General features: G+C 35.3%; 1 protein-coding gene across 1 annotated transcript in view; it reads right to left on the minus strand.

Annotated features, from left to right (window-relative positions):
• Positions 1-20,416, minus strand: part of LOC149476034 (unextended protein-like) — a 48,595-nt gene extending 28,179 nt beyond the window's left edge. Inside the window, exon 1 of the mRNA XM_089713016.1 lies at positions 20,039-20,416. Within this exon, the coding sequence (XP_089569142.1) occupies positions 20,039-20,406 (368 nt within the window). The 5' untranslated portion in view covers positions 20,407-20,416. The remainder of the gene's footprint in view (positions 1-20,038) is intronic.
• Between the last annotated feature and the right edge of the window lie 3,087 nt (positions 20,417-23,503).

The following is a 23,503-nucleotide window of genomic DNA, read 5'->3' on the forward strand; positions in this document are numbered from 1 at the left end:
AGGGGTCTTAGTACGCAATGACAAAAAGAAAAAAGATGGTCAGAACGCTGATACCGGATACCTTAAGATACTATAATATAAAATATTACCGTATCTTAAGATAAAATATTATAGTATCTTCACCGTGTGCGACGCGCTTTAGCTGTTATCACATTTCTGCAAATAGTCCACACGCTTTCCTCAAAATCGTAACCAGGGACAATTTACCACACACATTTCCGGTTCAAACGTTGACGCAATGACGTCACAATTACAGATTGACGTATCGTCTATCCTCATTTCGCAACAGTAACATAATTATAATCTGTGACGACACTGGCGCTGTGCCGAGTCTGCGCAGACTGTGTTTATGGCAACGCCGCGCAGACGGCGGAATGGCGGCCATGTTGGATTTTTACGACTTTTTTTATTGTCCATAATGATGAGTCTATGAATTTTGTTTATGGAGTTCTGGATGGACAATTAAATTTATTTGTGGAATTAGTCATCGGAGTTTTTGGGTGCATATTTTGCAATATATCCTAATCACTACATAGTATAAAACAGTCGCTTTTTCTGTCCCTTTGTATGCTTAAATCTTAAATACGCAACGTATTTTGATGCGGTTTTTTTTAAATAGATAGAGTGATTCAAGAGGAGGGTTTTAGTATATAATTTATTAGGTTTAAGACAAAGCGGGCGATACCACGGGCGGTAAGCTAGTAATATTATAAATGCGAAAGTTTGTGAGGATGGATGGATTTGTTACTCTTTCACGCATATACTACTGAACCGATTACAATGAAATTTGGTATACGTAGCTGAAGACCCGGGATAAGACATAGGCTACTTTTATGCCGGAAATCTCACAGGAACAGGAACTATGCGGGTTTTTCTTTGAAAACGCGGGTGGAGCCGAGGGCGGAAATCTAGCTGTATCATATAATTTGCGTTTCATGCTTTTAAAATCACATCACTATCTCATATTTACCAAGGGCTCGTTTCAATAATGTTCCAATCCCTCCCTAGAGCGATTCATTTAATAAATTTAGTTCATTTGATCGTAGTTTGTCACGCAACGGCGCATTTCCATTAACTTATAAATTACAGAGAGGTCAGGGCTTTTGGTATTAAATAATGTTTTATATTGTCTACTAGAGGTCCGCCCCGGCTTCGCCCGTGGTACATATTTCGCAATATAAGGTAGCCTATGTCCTTTCTCGGGTATCAAAATATCTCCATACCAAATTTTATGAAAATTGGTTCAGTAGTTTAGGCGTGATTGAGTAACAGACAGACAGACAGAGTTACTTTCGCATTTATAATATTAGTATGGATTGGAACTTATTTTTGGGTTAAATGATAATGTTAGCTGACTATTCGTAAATGACTTAAAATAAGACCCACGAGGTAACATCTAGGTACTGTACTAATTCGTGATTTTGTAAAAAATACCTATGTACATTACATTATCCTTCTAATATTATAGATTCCCTAAACCTATTTTGGTGATACTCGGTAGCAATATCTTAATACTATTATAAAGGCGAAAGTTTGTATGGATGTTTGTTACTCTTTCACGTAAAAACTACTGAACCGATTACAATGAAATTTAGCACACATATAGAGGGTAACTTGGATTAACACATAGGATAGGTTTTATCCCGGAAATCCCACGGGAACGGGAACTATGCGGGTTTTCCTTTGAAAACGCGGGCTAAGCCGCGGGCGGAAATCTAGTACCATATATACCAGAATAACATAGCATAGCATTATACTAGCAATGCCCGCGGGTTCAGTCGCTATTGAATCAGCGCGACACAGCCAAATAGATACAATAATTCAATATTCTTTATTTGGAACAAGAAACAAAGTGTACAATGTACATATACTTAAGATTATATGGTTGCCGCAAATTCTTAGGCATTATTCGAAAAAAAAGTTTACAAAAGTTACGTACATTAATATTCTCGCTGTAACTAAATAAACATTACTAAATACCTATACTAATATTATAAAACTGAAGAGTTTGTTTGTGTTTGTTTGTTTGAACGTGCTAATCTCGGGAACTACTAGTCCGATTTGAAAAAATGTTTCGGTGTTAGATAGCCCATTTATCGAGGAAGGCTATATCATCCCGCTAAGACCAACAGGAGCGGAGCAAATAGCAATGCGGGTGAAGGTAGTAAATAATATTTTACCCTAAAAATTATAAGTACCCTAATATACATCCTCAGGCACAGGCTACAGGCACCCTTACATCCAACGCTTACATCCTATCAGCTATCAGCCAATGAAAGTGACATATTTAATTAATAATTTAATCATTTGTATGCTAATTGCTTCTACAATAGTGGGTATGATAAAAATAACCGATACAATGGAATCGGTTATTTAACAAATATGTATCTACATTTAATTTTTTATATATCTCGGTGGTAAATAATTTATATACAGTACTACTTACTAGCGGTCCGCCCCAGCTTCGCCCGTGGTACATGTTTACGTTTTCTCTACATAAGAACCATCCTCGTACTTCAAGGAATATAATAAAAAAAGAATTATCGAAATCGGTTCAGCCGTTCTCGAGTTATGCGCTTACCAACACATTTTGTGATTCATTTTTATATATATAAGAAGATTACCTACGTAGCAACTATTTAGAGATCTGTAGTATTATGACGATTAATTAAAATGTGAATCTTATAAGAAACCTACCTATTTAAATAGCTACATAAATGTTTGTATATCAAGTAGAAAATTCGTTATGTAACATCTCCGTGGGAGCACCCTGTATATATAAATTTTATTTGAGTTTGTGATCTACATTTTGACATTAAATTCGAACCAAACATTATATTTATAATCTACCCATCCTGTATATGAAATCCAAAACAAAACAACACCCTGTATATAAATTTCCGACCTATGATCTATTTCGCTTTCTGCAGGCAGAATGCCAAGATGCTAACCACGCTACTGCCAACTCTTACTTTTAATTCAAGTGTCACTATGCGTAGGCGCAGCGTATGAAAATATTAACGTTTAAAAATATTCACTCCAGTTACGTTTTTAAATTAAATCATTTAACTATATATATACGTTGGGCTATATTAATGTGAGAATAAACATTTGATTGTATGTGTAATGTAATTAGTAAAAATTATTATTTTTTAATGAGGTAAATCTGAATGGGACTCCTCTTTACAAACTATAACTATCTACTAATAAAGAGGTTAAGTTTCTAACTTTTAATTTTAATGTTACTAGTTTTCAGCCCGCAGCTTCGCCTGCATAACTAGTCAAATAAAAACCCGCATAGTTCCCGTTCCCGTGGGATTTTCGGGATACAATCTATCCTTTTTACTTTTCCGGTTCTCAAGCGAACGAATTTCATCCAAATTCGTTCAGTAGTTGAGACGAGAAGAAGAGTCAGACAGACAGAGTAACTTTCGCATTTTTATTGATTAAAATATTGGGTTTCGTTTATATGCTTGTTAGAATGTAAGGCGAAAGCCACACTATTCAAGGGTGCCTAGGTATTAATTGTTCCCGGTCAAACCATGCGAAGTCGGATCAACCGCTAGTTTTAACTAACTTTGATCTCGTTTACTCTTCAAATTAAAACTATGACGTTATCATAGGTTAATATTAATTGATCTAACATTGAATAGCGATGAATCGTTTTGTTGTGAATGACTAAGCTTACACGTTTCTGTGTGCAAACAATCACATTCCCAAGTGTCAGTGAGGTAATATAGACAGACAAACAAATAAATAATTATAAACAAAAGATTTACTATTGAGAAGATGGATAAATCAGTGGAAAGGCGTAATTACAATTCTTATTTTAATCCTGCTTAAAAAATCATAATATCATCATCGGCACGTTCCCACTGCTGGGACATGGGCCGCCTATGAGGGTACAGGCCATAATCCACCACGTTGGCCAAGTGCGGGCAGATGTCACCATGTCGTCGACCTTATTGATTCTTCGACGATATTACACAATTTGACTTCGACACATACTTAATTAATTCATAATTTAATAGGTAAATTAGTCCGAGAAAAATAGTAAAATTAGCGGAAATAAATCGTGTAGTTTTGAAAATGCTTGCCTTGATATTAGACCGGGAGATACTGACACAAAATTTCGAGTCATTTGTAACAGGATGGCGGTTCTACAGGGTTCTTAGTACGCAATGACAAAAAGAAAAATGATGGTGTGAACGCTGGTACCGGCGGCTTAGTCGCGTGGGCGTTAGTCGAACTCGTCGGAAAATAGCGAAAGTCAAACGATTTGTAACAGTATGGCACTTATTTTTCCTGGAAGTTTGAGGATCAAAGAATATAAATACAAAATTTCAAAGATCTAGGTGTTGGAAATCTTCACTTATATAAATTCATACTAAATTAATTTTTCAAGTATGACAGCACTTTTTCCCCCTACTAGAAGTATGGCAAATATAATAATGGTCACATTTTATCAAATACTCTCCAAAAATCCAAATGCAATACTGGTACAAAAAGTTTGGCGAAATAAATTTTTTTTGCAGATTTTCGGCGGTATGGTGACCATTTGGAATCGTCCGAAAAGTATGGCATGGCGATTTTCGTAAATGGCTGCACGACGATGGTTACCTGTGCAAAAGTTAGCCTGGTACAAATGGTTGAATAATTGTTTTATTTAAATCAACATTTTCGCGTCGGTATGGCGGGCTGTAAGTCACACCGGAAAAGTATGGCATGACACTACCGCCTACTTCTTTTTTATGGGCTATCGGTAAATACTAAAATTTTTGTGTTACAAATCGTTTGACTTTCGCTATTTTTCCGACGAGTTCGGCTAACGCCCACGCGACTAAACCACCGATACCAGCGATCACACCATCATTTTTCTTTTTATCATTGCGTACTAAAACCCCTGTAGAACCGCCATCCTGTTACAAATGACTCGAAATTTTGTGTCAGTATCTCCCGGTCTATATGTCCAGATGATCATATCGAAAGTCCTCTAGAGTGGGGAGTGAGCTAAGGGTGTAGGGGTGGTTCAAAGTACCCTTTTTAGATTTTTGCTCAAATAAAGTATAATACCTGCACAAATACATGTCTCTATCATCAATTTTCATTCTTTAATCTCCAAAACGTCCAAAACCATCACTTATAGCCCTAAATATAACAATTATCTATCCCTTTTTATCCACAATAATTAATTGTCTTTACATTTTTAAAGAAATACATTACCTTTGCCCTGTTAAGTGTTAATTAAATATCCAAAGAATTTAATAAAAAATACGATACGTTATCATTTGTTTGCTCAGTTTTTGTCGCATTTTTATAACACTTCACTTTATTTGTTTTTATATGATTATTATAGTTTACTTTATTTTAACCATTTATTTACTGTTACAGTGTTTTTATCTTTTAAATGATTGATGTGATTTATTAGGATTTTTTATTCTAACATATTTAACAAGCTGCGCCCCCCCGTTTTACCCGCATTGCTCCGCTCCTATTGGTCTTAGCGTGATGATATATAAGCCTATAGCCTTCCTCGATAATTGGGCTATCTAACACTGAAAGAACTTTTCAAATCGGACCTTTAGTTCCCGAGACTGGCGCGTTCAAACAAACAAACTTCAGCTTTATAATATTTGTATAGATTTACACAGTTTTCTTTCCGTATTTCGTTTTGTCATTGGTGTCATTTATATAGGCTTTGCATGTATTACAAGGGTTTAAAAATATATTTATTACTTAACGAACTACTTGGCTCAACGCTATTGGGTGTAACATAATCTTTATTAGGTGCAAATAATAATCGAGATTGATTGGTATAGGAAGAAATCTATACTAATACATATTATAATGCTGAAAAGTTTGTTTGTTTGAACGCGCTAATCTCAGGAACTACTGATCCAATTTGAAATTTCGGTATTACATAGCCTATTTATCGAGGAAGGCTATAGGCTACATATCATCACGCTTAGACCAGCAGGAGCGGAGCAATACGTGTAAAACCGTGGGGCACAGCTAGTATATTTTATGAATAAAGATTTGGTGACTACTCCAAATATTTTTTCATCTTGTATTGTTTGCGACTGGGCGTCTCTAACAATTGAATAAATTAACCCCAATTTAATTTTAATTGGTCAGCGTGTGTAACTGGCCGAACTATACTCAAACTCAAAGTTATGTGTCGAAATACTGTCATATTACTGGGTGACTTTAATATTGATTATAGTAACAGGAGTACATCAGATTACAGGAATCTTGACATTTTTTTAAAGCAAACCAGTTTGAATCAGTACGTTGATGGCCCCACGCACTTTACTTTAACCTCGCAAACTACTTTGGACTTGATTTGTACTGACGCCACAATAAAAGACATAAAAATTAACCATATTCCGGACCTGAGCGCTCATGCATTTGTTGTTGCTGAATTTAATGTTAAAATAGAGAAACCGCCTCCACGTTTCGTAACATATAGACGTTTAAAGGAAATAGACATGGTTGAATTTAATAAACATTTAGATTTGATACCCTGGGAAGAGATATTAGCCCTAGGCGACATAAACGCTATGGTTTCTACTTTTAATCAATACATAATCGGTCTTTTTGAACATCATGCACCATATAAAACCTCGCGCGTAAAAAATGTAATTACACCATGGCTAACGGATAATGTCAAGCTCATGATGCAACTTAGAGACCAAGCATTTTATAAGTATAAAATAAGTAAATCGGATATTGATAAGACCCAGTACAAAGATATGAAACATTTGGTAAATTCTGCATTATTTTACGAAAAAAGGGCATACTTTGATAACAACATAAATAACAATATTAACGATCCAAAAAAAATGTGGAAGAGTTTAAAAATGTCAATAATGCCTAATAATTTACCTGAGCTGGACCTTCCCGATTGTTTGTCTGACCCTGAAATCATTAATGACCATTTCCTGAAACTGCCTTGTTCAAATTTTGATAACTCTAATGAAAAAATATTTTTCGAAAATAACCTCTATGGGCCAGCAAAGTTTGAGCTTAGCACTGTGAATGAAACAGTTGTTTCTAAATATCTGCTCCACATTAAAACAAAGGCTAGAGGATGTGATGATATATCCATAGATATGTTGTTGCTTACTTTACCAAGAACTCTCTCTGTAATAACATCTTTAACCAACAAAATACTTACCAGTAGTACATTTCCAACCTGCTGGAAAACCTCTATCATTCAGCCAGTACCCAAAAATAGTAATCCCACTGTATTAACTGACTTGCGACCTATTAGCATATTACCGTGTCTCTCTAAGGTGGTGGAGCGTGTAGTATGTGAACAACTTACTCGATATCTCGAAACAAACAATATTCTTCCATCCTTTCAGTCGGGCTTTCGAAAGAGGAAAAGTACCACAACAGCGCTTTTAGATGTTGTTGATAATATTCTCACAGGACGCGATGAAGGCAAGGGAACAATATTAACCCTCCTCGATTTTTCTAGAGCCTTTGACTGCATCGATATTTCGCTTCTTCTCTCGAAGCTCCATTTCTACGGGTTTCAAAAAGATTCAATAAAATTTTTCAGAAGTTACTTAATGGATAGATATCAAATGGTTCGTGTAAATGCTGCTCACGGTTATATTTTTTCTTCATTGAAACCTGTGGAAAGGGGCGTGCCACAAGGCTCTATATTGGGTCCGATTTTATTCATCATTTATTGTACCGACATTACCGCCGCTATTAAATATTGTTCGTATCACATATACGCAGATGACTTACAATTATATGTAAGCTTTCCACCATCTTCCTCTTTATCTGTTGTAGACAAATTAAACAACGATCTTATTAATATAAGCGATTGGTCGAAAAGAAATAAACTTGTTCTCAATCCATCTAAATCTAAATTCTTAGTTCTTGGTTCTCCAAAGCAGGTAGATAGGATAAATGAAATGAGTCTTAAGGTTGAAGTTAATGGTGAACAATTAGAGCAAGTTCAGATAGCAAGAAACCTCGGCTTATTAATGGACTCGTCACTAAACTTTGAAGACCACATAGCTGAAGTAGCACGTAACTGTTTCTACCGTCTAAAAATTATATATAAGATCAGAAATTACATAAACGAGCCGTTGCGTATTCAGCTTTGTAACTCACTCGTGCTATCAAAGCTTAATTACTGCGATGTTGTTTATGATGGCTGTTGTCTGGCAAGAAGTAAGCGTCTCATTCAAAGGATTCAGAATGCCTGTGCGCGCTACTGTTTCCAGATCCCACCTCGCACGCATGTTACGCCTTTCTTAAATAAAGCAGGAATACTAAAGATGTCAGCATGTAGACAGCTCCATCTTTGTAGTCTTTTGCATGGTGTTGTCAATAACCATTCACCGCCTTACCTCTATGAGAAATTAACTTGGTCACGAAGCCAAAAGCTCTGCAAATCAAGGCCTTTCTCTTGTGTTTTTCGAATACCTAAGTATAAAACAGCTGCATTTAGAGGTAGTTTTAAATATCGGGCTAGTAAATGCTGGAACGACCTGCCTCCTCCTATACGCGAATCAAGGTGTCTTGGTACATTCAAAGCTAAACTAAAAAGCTATTTATTAATAAAACAAAAAGAGCAGTGCCCAGTGAATTAGTTGATGAATGGGTAATTTTTATAATATATATATATTTTTTATATTGTGTTTTTACATATTTAAATACTTCAGTAGTAATTATTTCACCCGGGTATGAATGAACTGGCTATTAGATATAATTGTGTGGTTGATTAATTATTATTAATATAAGATGTATCGATGTATCCCACCGGTAGAAACGGAATAAAACATTATCCTGCATTCCTTTCATTTTCCATTTTTTTGTTGTTTATTTTTTATTGTTTTACCTGTTTTCCTAATGTATTGCATGTTTGTTTTTAAATAAGAAATGCTGTTAGTTTGTATACTTTTATTTTAATAACAAAATTTTTGTTGTATCAACTCGTGTGACATTTGTGGCTACAACAGGCTATGGCTGAAAAACAGCGGTGAAAGCACTGGCCTTTTAGTCATTGCTTCCACCATATGCTGAGTCCATAGCCTTTTCGTAGTAAACTGTTATTTTTCTTGTGTATTTTTTTTTGTTTATGTGTTTGATTTTTACTGCGAATAAATTCTTATTCTATTCTATTCTATTCTAAATATGTAATACATATTTAGTTCATTGAAATGTTACATTTTTTAGGCCTAACCTTGCATTTTTTAGAGGACGCAATTTTGTTTTTTTGATATGTAGGGGGGGTCAGTGTGAAGCTAAAACCAAGTTTGTGGGGTCGCCACCCTTGTCCCACGGCCGCCATCTTGAAAATAGCGGTTGGAATGGTTTTTACGATATATCTCATATACTATTTATTTGATAAAAAAATATTGTTAACATTATTTGTTGCAAATTAAATTCTCTACAACTTTGGTCCAGTAACTTTTTGTCGTAGAACTATAAATAAAAAAGTTATACTTAAGCGAAAATGTTCAGAAATTAGAGATGTTTATATTTTTCAATAAAACTTTTTTTTATAATTTTACGAAGAAATGATATCAGACCATTTTTGTAGATTGTTTTTCGAGGAACAACTTTTACCTACAACATTTTTTCATTACGTCAATAGTTAAGGTTTTACAGCGCTCAGAAGTGAGTACTATTTTTCAGTAGTAGCTATACATAATATATTGGCTATTGGCTCTTTTCCCAGACTCCACAACAATGGAAGCACACTGCAGAACATTTCAGCCCTGCTTTTCGACGTAAAAAAAACGCGCTTCCAGACTCTATCTCCTGGGTGGTGGGGAAAAGATTCAATAATTAATTATTAATGATATTCCAAAATTAATTATTAAAATTATTATACTTAATAACAAAAAAAAAACAATTACTGATGACAAATTATTATTTACACACATAATATAAGTATACTGTATAGATCAGAGTACTGAAAATTAGTACTCACTTCTTTTACTTAATGACAAAATGTTGTATATAAAAGTTGTTCCTCGAAAAACAATCTACAAAAATGGTCTGATATCATTTCTTCGTAAAATTATAAAAAAAAAAGTTTTATTGAAAAATATAAATATCTCTAATTTCTGAACATTTTCGCTTATAACTTTTTTATTTATAGTTCTACGACAAAAAGTTACTGGCCCAAAGTTGTAGAGAATTTAATTTGCAACAAATAATGTTACTCAATGTTTTTCATCAAATAAATAGTTTAAGAGATATATCGTAAAAAACATATCAACCGCTATTTTCAAGATGGCGGCCGTGGGACAAGGGTGGCGACCCCACAAACTTGGTGATAGCTTCATACTGACCCCCCCTATACATCAAAAAAATAAAATTGCGCCGTCCTCTAAAAAATGCAACCCCAAATGTAACTTTTCAATGGAGTAATTAAGCTCTTGTCCCTGTTTATAATCACTAGGTATTTATATAAATTTTCGCTTTCCGCCGTCTGTGCGTCTGTATGTTTAGATCTTTAAAATTACGCAACTGGTTTTGATGGGATTTGCGGGTGAAGCCCTATAGCAAAATTATCATTTACATTTGAAATTATAAAAAAATATGACGAATATCTGCTAGCATTCGACGCATCAAGGCTACTTTCTTCAATAAACCGGTCAAGTGCAAGTCGGACTCGCGCACGAAGGGTTCCGTACCATGGGGACCCCCCCTTAATATAATATATGTATTTATTATTTTTTTAATTTTTAGTATTTGTTGTAATATAGCGGCAACGGAAATACATTATTTGTGAAAATTTCAGCTTTCTATATCTATCACGGTTTATGAAATACAGCCTGGAGACAGACAGACAGACATCGAAGTCCCAGTAATAGGGTCCCGTTTTACCGGTTCGGTACGGCACCCTAAAAATCAAGGAATGCTATAATTGTCTGTTACTCGAAAAACATTTCGGAGTCTGGTAAAAATTCGTTGAGAATTTTAATGCAAAATAAGTGTTATTCTTGTTAACTTTCCTCAAAGCAAACTCATTTATATTCATAGTTGAAATTATGACGCATGGAAAACTACGGGGATTCCACTTTGAGTATAATAAAACTTTTACAGTTTATATCTATTGCACGCCTCATAAGCGAAGCGTTGAGGTGGGTACTACTGTCACTTCGCGCAAAACATCTGATTTTTCAAACTTAAAATGTCTTTATGTATCATACATTGCACTTGTAAGATAATACATACACACACATATTAAGAAAAAACACTATTTTTAACGTTCATGATATTTTTGATGTCATTTTTGTTATTTAAACTAGTTAAAAAACAGTTTAAAAAAGTTCTGTCTTGGACGTCCGTGTGTCTGTATGTGCGGATCCTTTTTCTTGTTAACACGATAGCGACCGAAATACTTTACTAATCGAGTCTTTTTTTTTCTCTTACGCTTGAGTATGCTCAGGAATAGAACCCTTTCATTTTTCAGGGTCTGATTCGATGTGGTTTAATTGTTATTAAATAAACAAAAATAATAATTAATAAATATTTATTAAATATATGAGGCGTGCACTTTTGGATTTTCCAAATTATAATATTATCATGTATGACTTATGTTATAACTTATAATTACATATTTATGTATAAACGAAGTTTTTCCGTCTCTGGGCCCGTAGACAAGGCAAAAATGTATGGGATTGACATACGCCGCGTTAGATCACGTGGTCTATCTAATGTCAATCTCATACATTTTTCCTTTTCTAACTTCGTTATCGTTTTTTAATTGTTACTTTGTCTGGCCCTCTGTTCAGTTTAACAAGAGTATTAACAAAAATATTTTACCTACCTTCTGTGAAGTAGTGTCAGAGTATATGTATTATGTACCTATTTGGTGCAAACTAATTATTAACAGTGACATTATTTGGCTGGTTGTTGCGATCATAATATGAATTTGCCAGTCAGTTCAATTTACGGCGTAAACTGTCTGGAAATAAGAGGTCATAATACGGCCCCGTAAATAAAAAATGTAAATAATGTCTGGACAATATTCCAGAGGTGGCGCGAACACCCTGTGATGGAGGGTGCCTTTAAAAAAAATACGGCCCCAGAATAGCTTTTTTATTATAATGTTTACATAACTATTAATATACATATAACATTAATATATAAACAGATCATTTAAGTCGTAACATACGATTACGGCTTACTAGAACCGGTCATAATTTAATTATATTAATATATTTAATTAACAACAGTTAAAAATAACTACAACTTTACGTCAACTAATGAATTTTAAAAATAAATAACGCGAAATCAATCTTTATTTGCATATGTCAATCACGTCATAACGGCTTCACCGATATGAATGTAATTTATGAGGAAAGAAACATTTTTATTTAGACGATACGAATGAAATAATGTTTATTCGGCGATGAAAAAAGTAAAACCGGCCAAGTGCAAGTCGCACTCACGCACCGAGAGCTCCAAACAAACCGTTATTTTTTATTATGTTGTAACCAAATTTATGTTTTTAGCAATTATTCCTTTTTCTGTGCGATAAGGCGTTGCTTTTGACCAAATTTCAAGACTCCTGTGTTCACGGGAAGTACTCTGCAGGAATTTGATTCCCTTACGAATGTCGAAATTCTCGAAAAAATGCAACACAAACGGCTGTATCTTTTGATTGCGTTGGCTTATAAGTTTGATTTTTTCACAGCATCAAGGGACCGTGGACTTCGAGTATTCAATATGTATTAATATCAACTTCATACCTCCACGCATTCCTGAAGAAGACCTGTCTTGACTGACAGACAGACATACGGATAACAAAGTACATACAGGCGAAACTAATATACTTACGAGTATTCAAATACAAAACAAGCGTCTACGCGAGCGAAACCGGGTCACACAGCAAGTATATAAATAAGAATGTTTATCAGTAACAGTTGTAATTAGTGTCTGTTCGCATTCCAGGGATCGAGTTGGTTACAGTCTGAGAAACGATTTAACTGACTGATAAAAGAGGGGTATGGTTCTTCGAGTGTATGTATGTGTAGGTATGAGTAGAGTGTATTTGATAAATTTTAGCGTAATTGAGAGGTGTATTTAATTAAAAAGTTATACTGGTTTCAACAAAATGTTGAAAAGAAAATGGAAGATTTTTAGCGCAACGTTTTTTAGGGTTCCGTACGGAAAGGGTAAAACGGGACCCGAATGTCCTATTTGCGCCGCAATGCGACATGAGGTTTTTTTATACTAATAAATTTTTATACATTATTATTTATTACTGTACAATATATTATATAATGTTTCAGGAACCCTACCCTTAATAGTAAATACGGGAACATATTACTGTGACGTGTGTGTGTGTTCATCAGATACAGCCTGATAACTGACGGACACACGTCAGTTATCAGGATGTATCTGATGAACTGTGATAAAAACATTTGAAATTATCAGAGATTGCGTACTTTTGAAACCGATATATACCTATAACAACAAGTAATAAAAAATCACGATCATAAATTCAAAATGGATGACACATTTTCTTGCAGTTATTCTATAACGTACGTAGGTAAACGGAACCCAGTGTCGCGAGACCGACTCGCACTTTACCAATTTTCAATTTTATTTAACTGCCGATGCATAAACGACAGTGTAGGTATTTAATAAGTTTGTGTGTGTGTCTGTCTGAGGGATCGTACCTCTCGAACGGATGAACCGATTTGGATTTTTTTTTGTTTGAACGATAAATTAGACAGGTTATGTTATTATTAGCTAAGTTTTTAGGACTTAGATCATTAAATCTAAGGCTTACTTATATGAAAATCGGTCAAATGAGTATATTTCCGCCGCCGCAAATTGGTTTTAAAAACTTCAATTGAAGTAGATAGGTAGGTAATAGTTTCGATGGACTATAACTAACTAGCTTTCCGCCCGCGGCTTCGCCCGCGTTTTCAAAGAAAAACCCGTTCCCGTAGGATTTCCGGGATAAAACCTATCCTATGTCCTTTCTCGGGTATCAAAATATCTCTATACCAAATTTCATGCAAATTGGTTCAGTAGTTTAGGCGTGATTGAGTAACAGACAGACAGACAGACAGAGTTACTTTCGCATTTATAATATTAGTATGGATAGTATGGATTAGGTAGGTAGGTATAATGCGTTTAGGGTTCATAGGCAACCTAGACTAGGATACTCATATCCTTGTAGCTAGGTATATATACGTGTATATACGACCTATGTGAAGTTGGCAACTAACTGAATAAAAATGAGTGTTTCTCAATTCTATTCGATTGTACTAGGTTTGTACCGGATTGTACCGCTATTTATTTCGTTTGTACCCCAAAGGGGTGGGAAGAAACATAGGGTCGTAGTTATATGGCAACTAACTGAATAAAAATGAGTGTTTCTCAATTCTATTCGATTGTACTAGGTTTGTACCGGATTGTACCGCTTTTTATTTCGTTTGTACCCCAAAGAGGTGGGGAGAAACATAGGGTCGTAGTTATATAGTTCGCTGCTAACTGAATAAAAATGAGTGTTTCTCAATTCTATTCGATTGTACTAGGTTTGTACCGGATTGTACCGCTATTTATTTCGTTTGTACCCCAAAAGGGGGGGAGAAACATAGGGTCGAAGTTATATGGCAACTAACTGAATAAAAATGAGTGTTTCTCAATTCTATTCGATTGTACTAGGTTTGTACCGGATTGTACCGCTATTTATTTCGTTTGTACCCCAAAGGGGTGGGGAGAAACATAGGGTCGTAGTTATATGGCAACTAACTGAATAAAAATGAGTGTTTCTCAATTCTATTCGATTGTACTAGGTTTGTACCGGATTGTACCGCTATTTATTTCGTTTGTACCCCAAAGGGGTGGGGAGAAACATAGGGTCGTAGTTATATGGCAACTAACTGAATAAAAATGAGTGTTTCTCAATTCTATTCGATTGTACTAGGTTTGTACCAGATTGTACCGCTATTTATTTCGTTTGTACCCCAAAGGGGTGGGGAGAAACATAGGGTCGTAGTTATATGGCAACTAACTGAATAAAAATGAGTGTTTCTCAATTCTATTCGATTGTACTAGGTTTGTACCGGATTGTACCGCTTTTTATTTCGTTTGTACCCCAAAGAGGTGGGGAGAAACATAGGGTCGTAGTTATATAGTTCGCTGCTAACTGAATAAAAATGAGTGTTTCTCAATTCTATTCGATTGTACTAGGTTTGTACCGGATTGTACCGCTTTTTATTTCGTTTGTACCCCAAAGAGGTGGGGAGAAACATAGGGTCGTAGTTATATAGTTCGCTGCTAACTGAATAAAAATGAGTGTTTCTCAATTCTATTCGATTGTACTAGGTTTGTACCAGAACGTACCGCTTTTTATTTCGTTTGTACCCCAAAGAGGTGGGGAGAAACATAGGGTCGTAGTTATATAGTTCGCTGCTAACTGAATAAAAATGAGTGTTTCTCAATTCTATTCGATTGTACTAGGTTTGTACCAGAACGTACCGCTTTTTATTTCGTTTGTACCCCAAACCCTTCTTCCAACAGAGAAAATCACCGATTGCGAATGTATTCTTGGGAAACTTTCGCAATTCCACAAGATTACAACTGTGAGCTTGCTTCGCATCGTCGGTACTCGTTTGTACTCTTCAGTAGGTCGTCGAAATAAAAAGCGGTACATTCTGGTACAAACCTAGTACAATCGAATAGAATTGAGAAACACTCATTTTTATTCAGTTAGTCGAATTTTCTTTAGTATATTTATATAAACGCGAATATTAGTTTTTTAATATATTTTTTTCGGTTCTGATAACGGTACAATCCGGTACAAACGAAATGCTTTGAGTTAGCATTAAAAAAATGCTGTATTTCTAGGTCAGCAGCAAACTATATAACTACGATCCTATGTTTCCCCCCACCTCTTTGGGGTACAAACGAAATAAAAAGCGGTACAATCCGGTACAAACCTTATAATACAATACAATACAATACCTTATTACAATCGAATAGAATTGAGAAACATTCATTTTTATTCGGTTTAACTACGACCCTATGTTTCTCCCCACCTCTTTGGGGTACAAACGAAATAAAAGCGGTACGTTCTGGTACAAACCTAGTTCAATCGAATAGAATTGAGAAACACTCATTTTTATTCAGTTAGCAGCGAACTATATAACTACGACCCTATGTTTCTCCCCACCTCTTTGGGGTACAAACGAAACAAAAAGCGGTACAATCCGGTACAAACCTAGTACAATCGAATAAAATTGAGAAACATTCATTTTTATTCAGTTTAACTGCGACCCTATGTTTCTCCCCACCTCTTTGGGGTACAAACGAAATAAAAAGCGGTACGTTCTGGTACAAACCTTGTACAATCGAATAGAATTGAGAAACACTCATTTTTATTCAGTTAGCAGCGAGCTATATAACTACGACCCTATGTTTCTCCCCACCTCTTTGGGGTACAAACGAAATAAAAAGCGGTACGTTCTGGTACAAACCTAGTACAATCGAATAGAATTGAGAAACACTCATTTTTATTCAGTTAGCAGCGAACTATATAACTACGACCCTATGTTTCTCCCCACCTCTTTGGGGTACAAACGAAATAAAAAGCGGTACAATCCGGTACAAGCCTAGTACAATCGAATAGAATTGAGAAACACTCATTTTTATTCAGTTAGCAGCGAACTATATAACTACGACCCTATGTTTCTCCCCACCTCTTTGGGGTGCAAACGAAATAAAAAGCGGTACATTCCGGTACAAACGTAGTACAATCGAATAGAATTGAGAAACATTCATTTTTATTCAGTTTAACTACGACCCTATGTTTCTCCCCACCTCTTTGGGGTACAAACGAAATAAAAAGCGGTACGTTCTGGTACAAACCTAGTACAATCGAATAGAATTGAGAAACACTCATTTTTATTCAGTTAGCAGCGAACTATATAACTACGACCCTATGTTTCTCCCCACCTCTTTGGGGTACAAACGAAATAAAAAGCGGTACAATCCGGTACAAACCTAGTACAATCGAATAGAATTGAGAAACACTCATTTTTATTCAGTTAGTTGCCATATAACTACGACCCTATGTTTCTCCCCACCCCTTTGGGGTACAAACGAAATAAATAGCGGTACAATCCGGTACAAACCTAGTACAATCGAATAGAATTGAGAAACACTCATTTTTATTCAGTTAGCAGCGAACTATATAACTACGACCCTATGTTTCTCCCCACCTCTTTGGGGTACAAACGAAATAAAAAGCGGTACAATCCGGTACAAACCTAGTACAATCGAATAGAATTGAGAAACACTCATTTTTATTCAGTTAGTTGCCATATAACTACGACCCTATGTTTCTCCCCACCCCTTTGGGGTACAAACGAAATAAATAGCGGTACAATCCGGTACAAACCTAGTACAATCGAATAGAATTGAGAAACACTCATTTTTATTCAGTTAGTTGCCAACTTCACATAGGTGTATATACGTACCTAGGTACCAACTTTCACATTTTAAAAATAATTTAGGTAGGTACTAAGAACATGGGTTGCATTTCAATTCACGCATTACAGTTGTCTTGCAATTAAAAAAAAAACTGTAGGTCAGCGTACTCCGCCCTACCAACTTTAAAACTTTTTTTAGTACCTACCAAAACCGCTTCGAAATCGGGTCTTAATTTAAAAATCACTGGACCATAGCGTCCATTTACTGTTAGGCCCTGCGCAGACGGCACACTTTTTGTGCGATCGAGTCTGCGGCGCACAAAAAGTCTGCATGGCGCGCAAAAAGTCGGTCGCGGATTTTTCACAGACTCAACGCACACGACGCACATCTTCGATCATTTTGTCGGCAGAGCCGTAGGGACTTAGACGCTATGGAAATCGTGCAGAGATCGCGAAGTATTATTTTGTACATGAAGTACAGAAAAAGAAAAAGAAATAGAGAATTTTGGGTACATCCTATACTTTCGGAAAGCCATGATAATAGATCGCGTGCGTTACGTCCACCCCTAGCAAATGCACCGAAAAGTGTGCGCCGTCTGCGTTAGCGCGCGGTGAAGCAAACGTTCAATTCTTGTGTGCGTCAGGATTGCTCCGCCAAGTTATCAAATCAGAAAATGGTTTCAGCCAAAAATTTGTCAATATTTGTCAAAATCGAAAGAAACAAACCCCGTATTTGTCAAAGCAGAAATAAAGAAGTTATAAGCGTTTTAAGTTGGCCGCGCAATCCTGACGTCAAGGACTGCGCGGCCACGGAGATCTCAGCAACTACTTGGGATAGAGAAATAATTCCTTTTGTCAACTCAAGTCTGTATTTGTCAAGATTTGTCGAAAAATGAATCAAAGCTCTATATCAATTTTATAATTAAATATTCGCCTTGAAAGTCATGGCCGCGCAGTCCTTGATTTGCTATTTTGTTTTTAGTATTTTTTTTATTAAAATTGAAGACTTCATATAGTATAGGAGTTAAAAGGAGAAAGGTCTTAATTTGTCGAAACTGACAAAAGCTTTAAAATACGACTAAAGTGTAATTAAACAGACGAAATCAATTTAAAACACAAAACTCGTGGCCGCGCAGTCCTGACGTTACTTTAAACCATGATATCTCAATAACTATAGTAGCTAGGATTTTGCTGTAGACGTCCATATAATCCTTATATTAACCCCATTAAAATGACATATCCTTTTACCCTCAACACTGTTTGGGACGCGAGTAATCTCAAGAATTATGTTACCCCATACAATGTTCTAGTAGAGTGACCATAATGTCGATTTGTTTTTAATCTTTGTCAAACTGGCTATGACAGCACAGTTCAAGGGCATTCTGTTCTGTTAGTCAAAAACTTAAATAAAATACTAAATAAGACGAAATAAAAAACTTGTTTAATCAAATCTTGACAAATACAGACTTGAGTTGACAAAAGGAATTATTTCTCTATCCCAAGTAGTTGCTGAGATCTCCGTGGCCGCGCAGTCCTTGACGTCAGGATTGCGCGGCCAACTTAAAACGCTTATAACTTCTTTATTTCTGCTTTGACAAATACGGGGTTTGTTTCTTTCGATTTTGACAAATATTGACAAATTTTTGGCTGAAACCATTTTCTGATTTGATAACTTGGCGGAGCAATCCTGACGCACACCAATTCTTTTCACACACTTTTTGAGCGGAGCGGCGCGCCGCGGCGCGGTGCGATCTGCCCGAATTACACGGATTTTTTGTGCGCCGGACTTTTTGCGCGTCGTGTGCGTTACTGCATATAATTTCATAGGTTCTATTTTCACAGACTAAAAAGTGCGTCACGGATAGTCTGTCGTCTGCGCAGGGCCTTATACTTATAGTACCTACGCACTTTTTCTGTATTCACATTTCACTACATATAGGTAATATTACCTACTTCATATTTTACAGTTACGTAACTAATAGGTACCTATTCAATCAAAAATTAAAATTTCAAGATTCACTTGGTAGAAATGTTCGCAGTTATTAACTTTTAACCGTCTTCAAAAAAAGGAGATGGTTCTAAGTCAGTTTAATTGTATTTTCAAAAAAAGGTGATAAACTAATAGAAGTCTTGATAAAAATTCATGAAAGTTCGTAATTTGCACAGTACAAAGACTGGTCTAAATAGGTTGATATAAAATATGATTTATTTAACGAACATACACAGAGATAAAAACTTCAAACATTGTTTTTAGTTAAGCAACGGTATTGAATCATACGTGTTTATCAAGTTTTCTATTTATAAACTTATTGTAATATTAGTATTGTATTATTGTAATATTATTTGAAAGTCACCTACCTCCCAATGAAAATTCAAAATACCAAAAAAGGTTAGCGTAACTACCAAATGTAATAATTATAAAAATAAATATGTCAAGCTACCCACGATAATAACCTCGTAATTATATGAATCATCACTTAATGAAATTGCATTGCGAATAAGTTAAATCTAGCTCTTAGTCATCTCTCAAATTTGGGATCATGAAACAATCGAATTTCGTAAAACCGCGCTAAAAGTTAACACAAATAAAAGTTATGAAAACTCACTCTGGTAGTACGCGGCTGATGACGTCACCGCCGACCAAATATAATCCAGGGCCCTCATGATACAGAACACCATCACGCTCCACACAAAAATACAACTTATCGAAGACAGGTACAGTCAAATCGACAAACTCATTCGACTTTTCAACCATAAAATTATCGGAACACACATCACCACGATTCTTAACTCGGGAGGTTAAAGACCATTCACGCAAACCACCAGACACTTTTATGCGATAATTACAATTGAACTCATCGCACAATGCGTTATCTACGTCCACCGATGTTATCCATGGCGACACGGCGAGCGTGTTTATTAAAAATAATAAAAGTATTAAACCACTAGTCCGTAACACACGCACAGTCGCCATGACACACGGAACGCGATTACGCGAATGAAACGAAAATACGGGACGGCCCGCGGCCGACGGGAATATCGATTATCGATTCACATTGATTCCGAATCGAGTTGCAACTCGAATGAATGTTTCGATTTATTTATTATCTGTTGCGTATAGACCATAGTGATGTAATCGATAATTATTAACGATTAATGGTGTATTTTCATATTATGCGTGTTATATGAAAAATATCAATAATAAAAAAATTGCGAGAAGGTAAATTTTCTTATTAGACTCTTATGTGCTTTTCTAAGTTGATTCTAATTTGAAGAGTTATAACCACGAAACAATATAACTTACACTGTGTTATAACTATCGAGTTATGTTTTATATTAATCGATTCAGTTAAGTTCATACACAACACTAGTGTTTTTTAAAGTTGTCGTTAAAATAATCTTCATTTAAGATTAGAGATAATAAACGATAACGTTTGTAGGTTAAATTATGTAAACTGATTAAATGCAATGTCACGTGTTGGATTTGAATTTAAAACATAGTTTATCTGGAGACAAATATGCAAAATCCCAAGTTTTAAAAGCTGATATTTTATAAGTGTGTATTGTGTTTTTGCTTTTGGGAGTTTGCGTGTGTGTTTTTAATCCAGTAATTCAATTAATTATTATTGAATGAAAGCTTCTTATTGTATATTATATTTTTATACAAAAATCGCAATAACATTGAAAAGTTGGCGCGAAAGATAATTTTATATTTCGCTAGCAGTATGTAGCGATTCTATAATCTATTTACGTAGGTTAATTATACTTACGTACGTAGGTTATCAGATTATGAATATTTCTGTTTTAACAAAAATCTATAAACAACCTTCAAGTGGTTAGAACCACCTAGACAAGAAATAAATAAATGAATACCTAGATTTTTCCAAGATTCCGTGACCTGGGAGGTATATTTCTCTCAAACTCTTTCAATTAAAACAAGAATTTTCGAAATCGGTGCAGGCGTCTTAGAGAAATCGGGGAACATACATAAAAAAGGGCGTGTGTGCCGAGCACACGTGTCAGAAGTGAAACTTCTTTGGCAAGAATAAATAGATATAGTCAAATTTTTTACCGCCTTACTTCATGACATAATGGTCGCGGTATTAATGCCATGACGCGACCTTTAAATTTTTCTCTCAACGCGCTTAGAAGTTTCACTTTAAAAAAGATTCCGACGAATTGAGAACCTCTTTTTTTTATTGGTAAAGAGAGACGTGTATTTTTTTTTCTTGTAGATAGCATCACTAATAATACTGCTAACTACCTACCTATACTTATTGGACTACTAATTTACTGACGTGTATCGATTGATTACGATCAGCGGACGTGTACTTACGTGTTTTCCCATTTAATTTAATTTTTAATAATACGGGCAAGTGTGTGTCGGGCATTTGAAAGAGAAGGGTTCAGTTATGAAGTTCAAATAAAATAAATAGTACCTAAGTAATAATTTTTGATTTCTTTCGAGAGCACGACCAGTCGACCAATATTATAATTAATGCAAACGTAATAATGTTCCGTTACCCTTTACACTTTCATACCACACCACTAAAGTGATGGATGAAATTTGAACAGTGACAGACCGAGACCTTGGACATTTATTTATTTATTTATTTATTTAGGTTTACCAGTAATTGTTACACAAATAAGCAAATATACAAAAAAATAATCTTAAAACTAAGTGCACAATTTAAGTAGGTAAACACCACATGCGTACAATTAAACTATAAAAGGTGTTATTATACAGTGAGAAAAAAATAGTTATACTTAAATCTAAACAACAAATCAACATCCATTAGTCTAAGTGACATCCATTAGTCTAAGTGAGAGTGGAGAGTGGACATGGAGAAGGTCCAAAAAGAGAAAAAAAAACCTTGATGCTAGTGTAGCAGCTGTCTGTTATCAGTTTATTGTTGAGTTACTTCTGTGTATCTAGTAGGTAATTTGCGCTATTGATGTAGATAATTCGACTACAAAAAAAATATAAGTAGTCTATAGGTACCTATAGTTACATAATAGTTGTATACGTAGTATATTATTATTAGTCTGTGATAATAGGTACTAATAATTTACACACTGGATTTTTGAGACGAGTCAGTATTAGTCGAATTAAGTACGAATATGGTCAGATTTCCCGTATTTTCTCAACTTGAATTTAGTTAGTTGCAAAATAAGTACCCTACAACTCGACCAAGCTTGCACCTCGCGTCGATTACGTCACACTGACGCTTACGTACGGTCTGCAAAAAATGAGTAGCTGTGACTTAAAAAAAGTAAACAAATGTTTGTTAGATTTTATTTTGATAGTTTGTTAGATTTTGGGAGGTGAGCGGGAAAGCGGGCGGGGCGCCGCATTCAAACGAGGATTTCGGGAAGTTTTATGGGTTTTTCGTACAAAATGTTATGAATGATTGATACGTTTTCCTATACCCTGTAACACCTTTTTTATCTAATCCATGCCTGTAATCATCCTGTAACATAGGACACAAGAAATTGTTTTGTGATACTTACATTGTTTATCTGATCCACGGAACCCTAAAAACAACGCATCCCTATTAATCGGTGTTTTGAAAAAATTACGCAAAGTTTTACGTAATTCAATGCGATACAATCGATTGATTATCTCTTATCAAAATCACACAGATAGGCTGTGATTTTATTTGATTAGAAGTTTTTATCGGTTTTTTAGTAACACTGAATAACACTGATATAGTTTTTGTAATCGATTCATATAATTTAATCGGAAAAAATATTATACCGGACAGATGTTCAATGATATTAGTAGTTAACTAGCTGCTCGCCCTTTCACAGATTAGAGAATAGTTACTTCGTAACAGATACATCACTCCCATACAAAAGCTAAAATACCTACGCTATATTTACCTACAAAATGCGCCGCAACTCGACTGCAGTAAGAAATGTACTCTACGAACACGCACCGAGAAGCGAGTTTCCCGCGCACGCCGCGTGATTGCGTCATCAAACGAAAACTTTAGGGTTGTACCGAGCGCGTAAATTAAACACAGAGTTGATTGGCCCTGTCTCCACCTGTCTAAGTTTTTTTAATATCC

Source organism: Colias philodice, chromosome 29 (assembly GCF_061535455.1).
Source record: "Colias philodice isolate Cphi_HAF_F1 chromosome 29, ilColPhil1 Martin Lab GWU primary, whole genome shotgun sequence".
In the NCBI taxonomy this organism is placed as follows: Eukaryota; Metazoa; Arthropoda; class Insecta; order Lepidoptera; family Pieridae; genus Colias; species Colias philodice.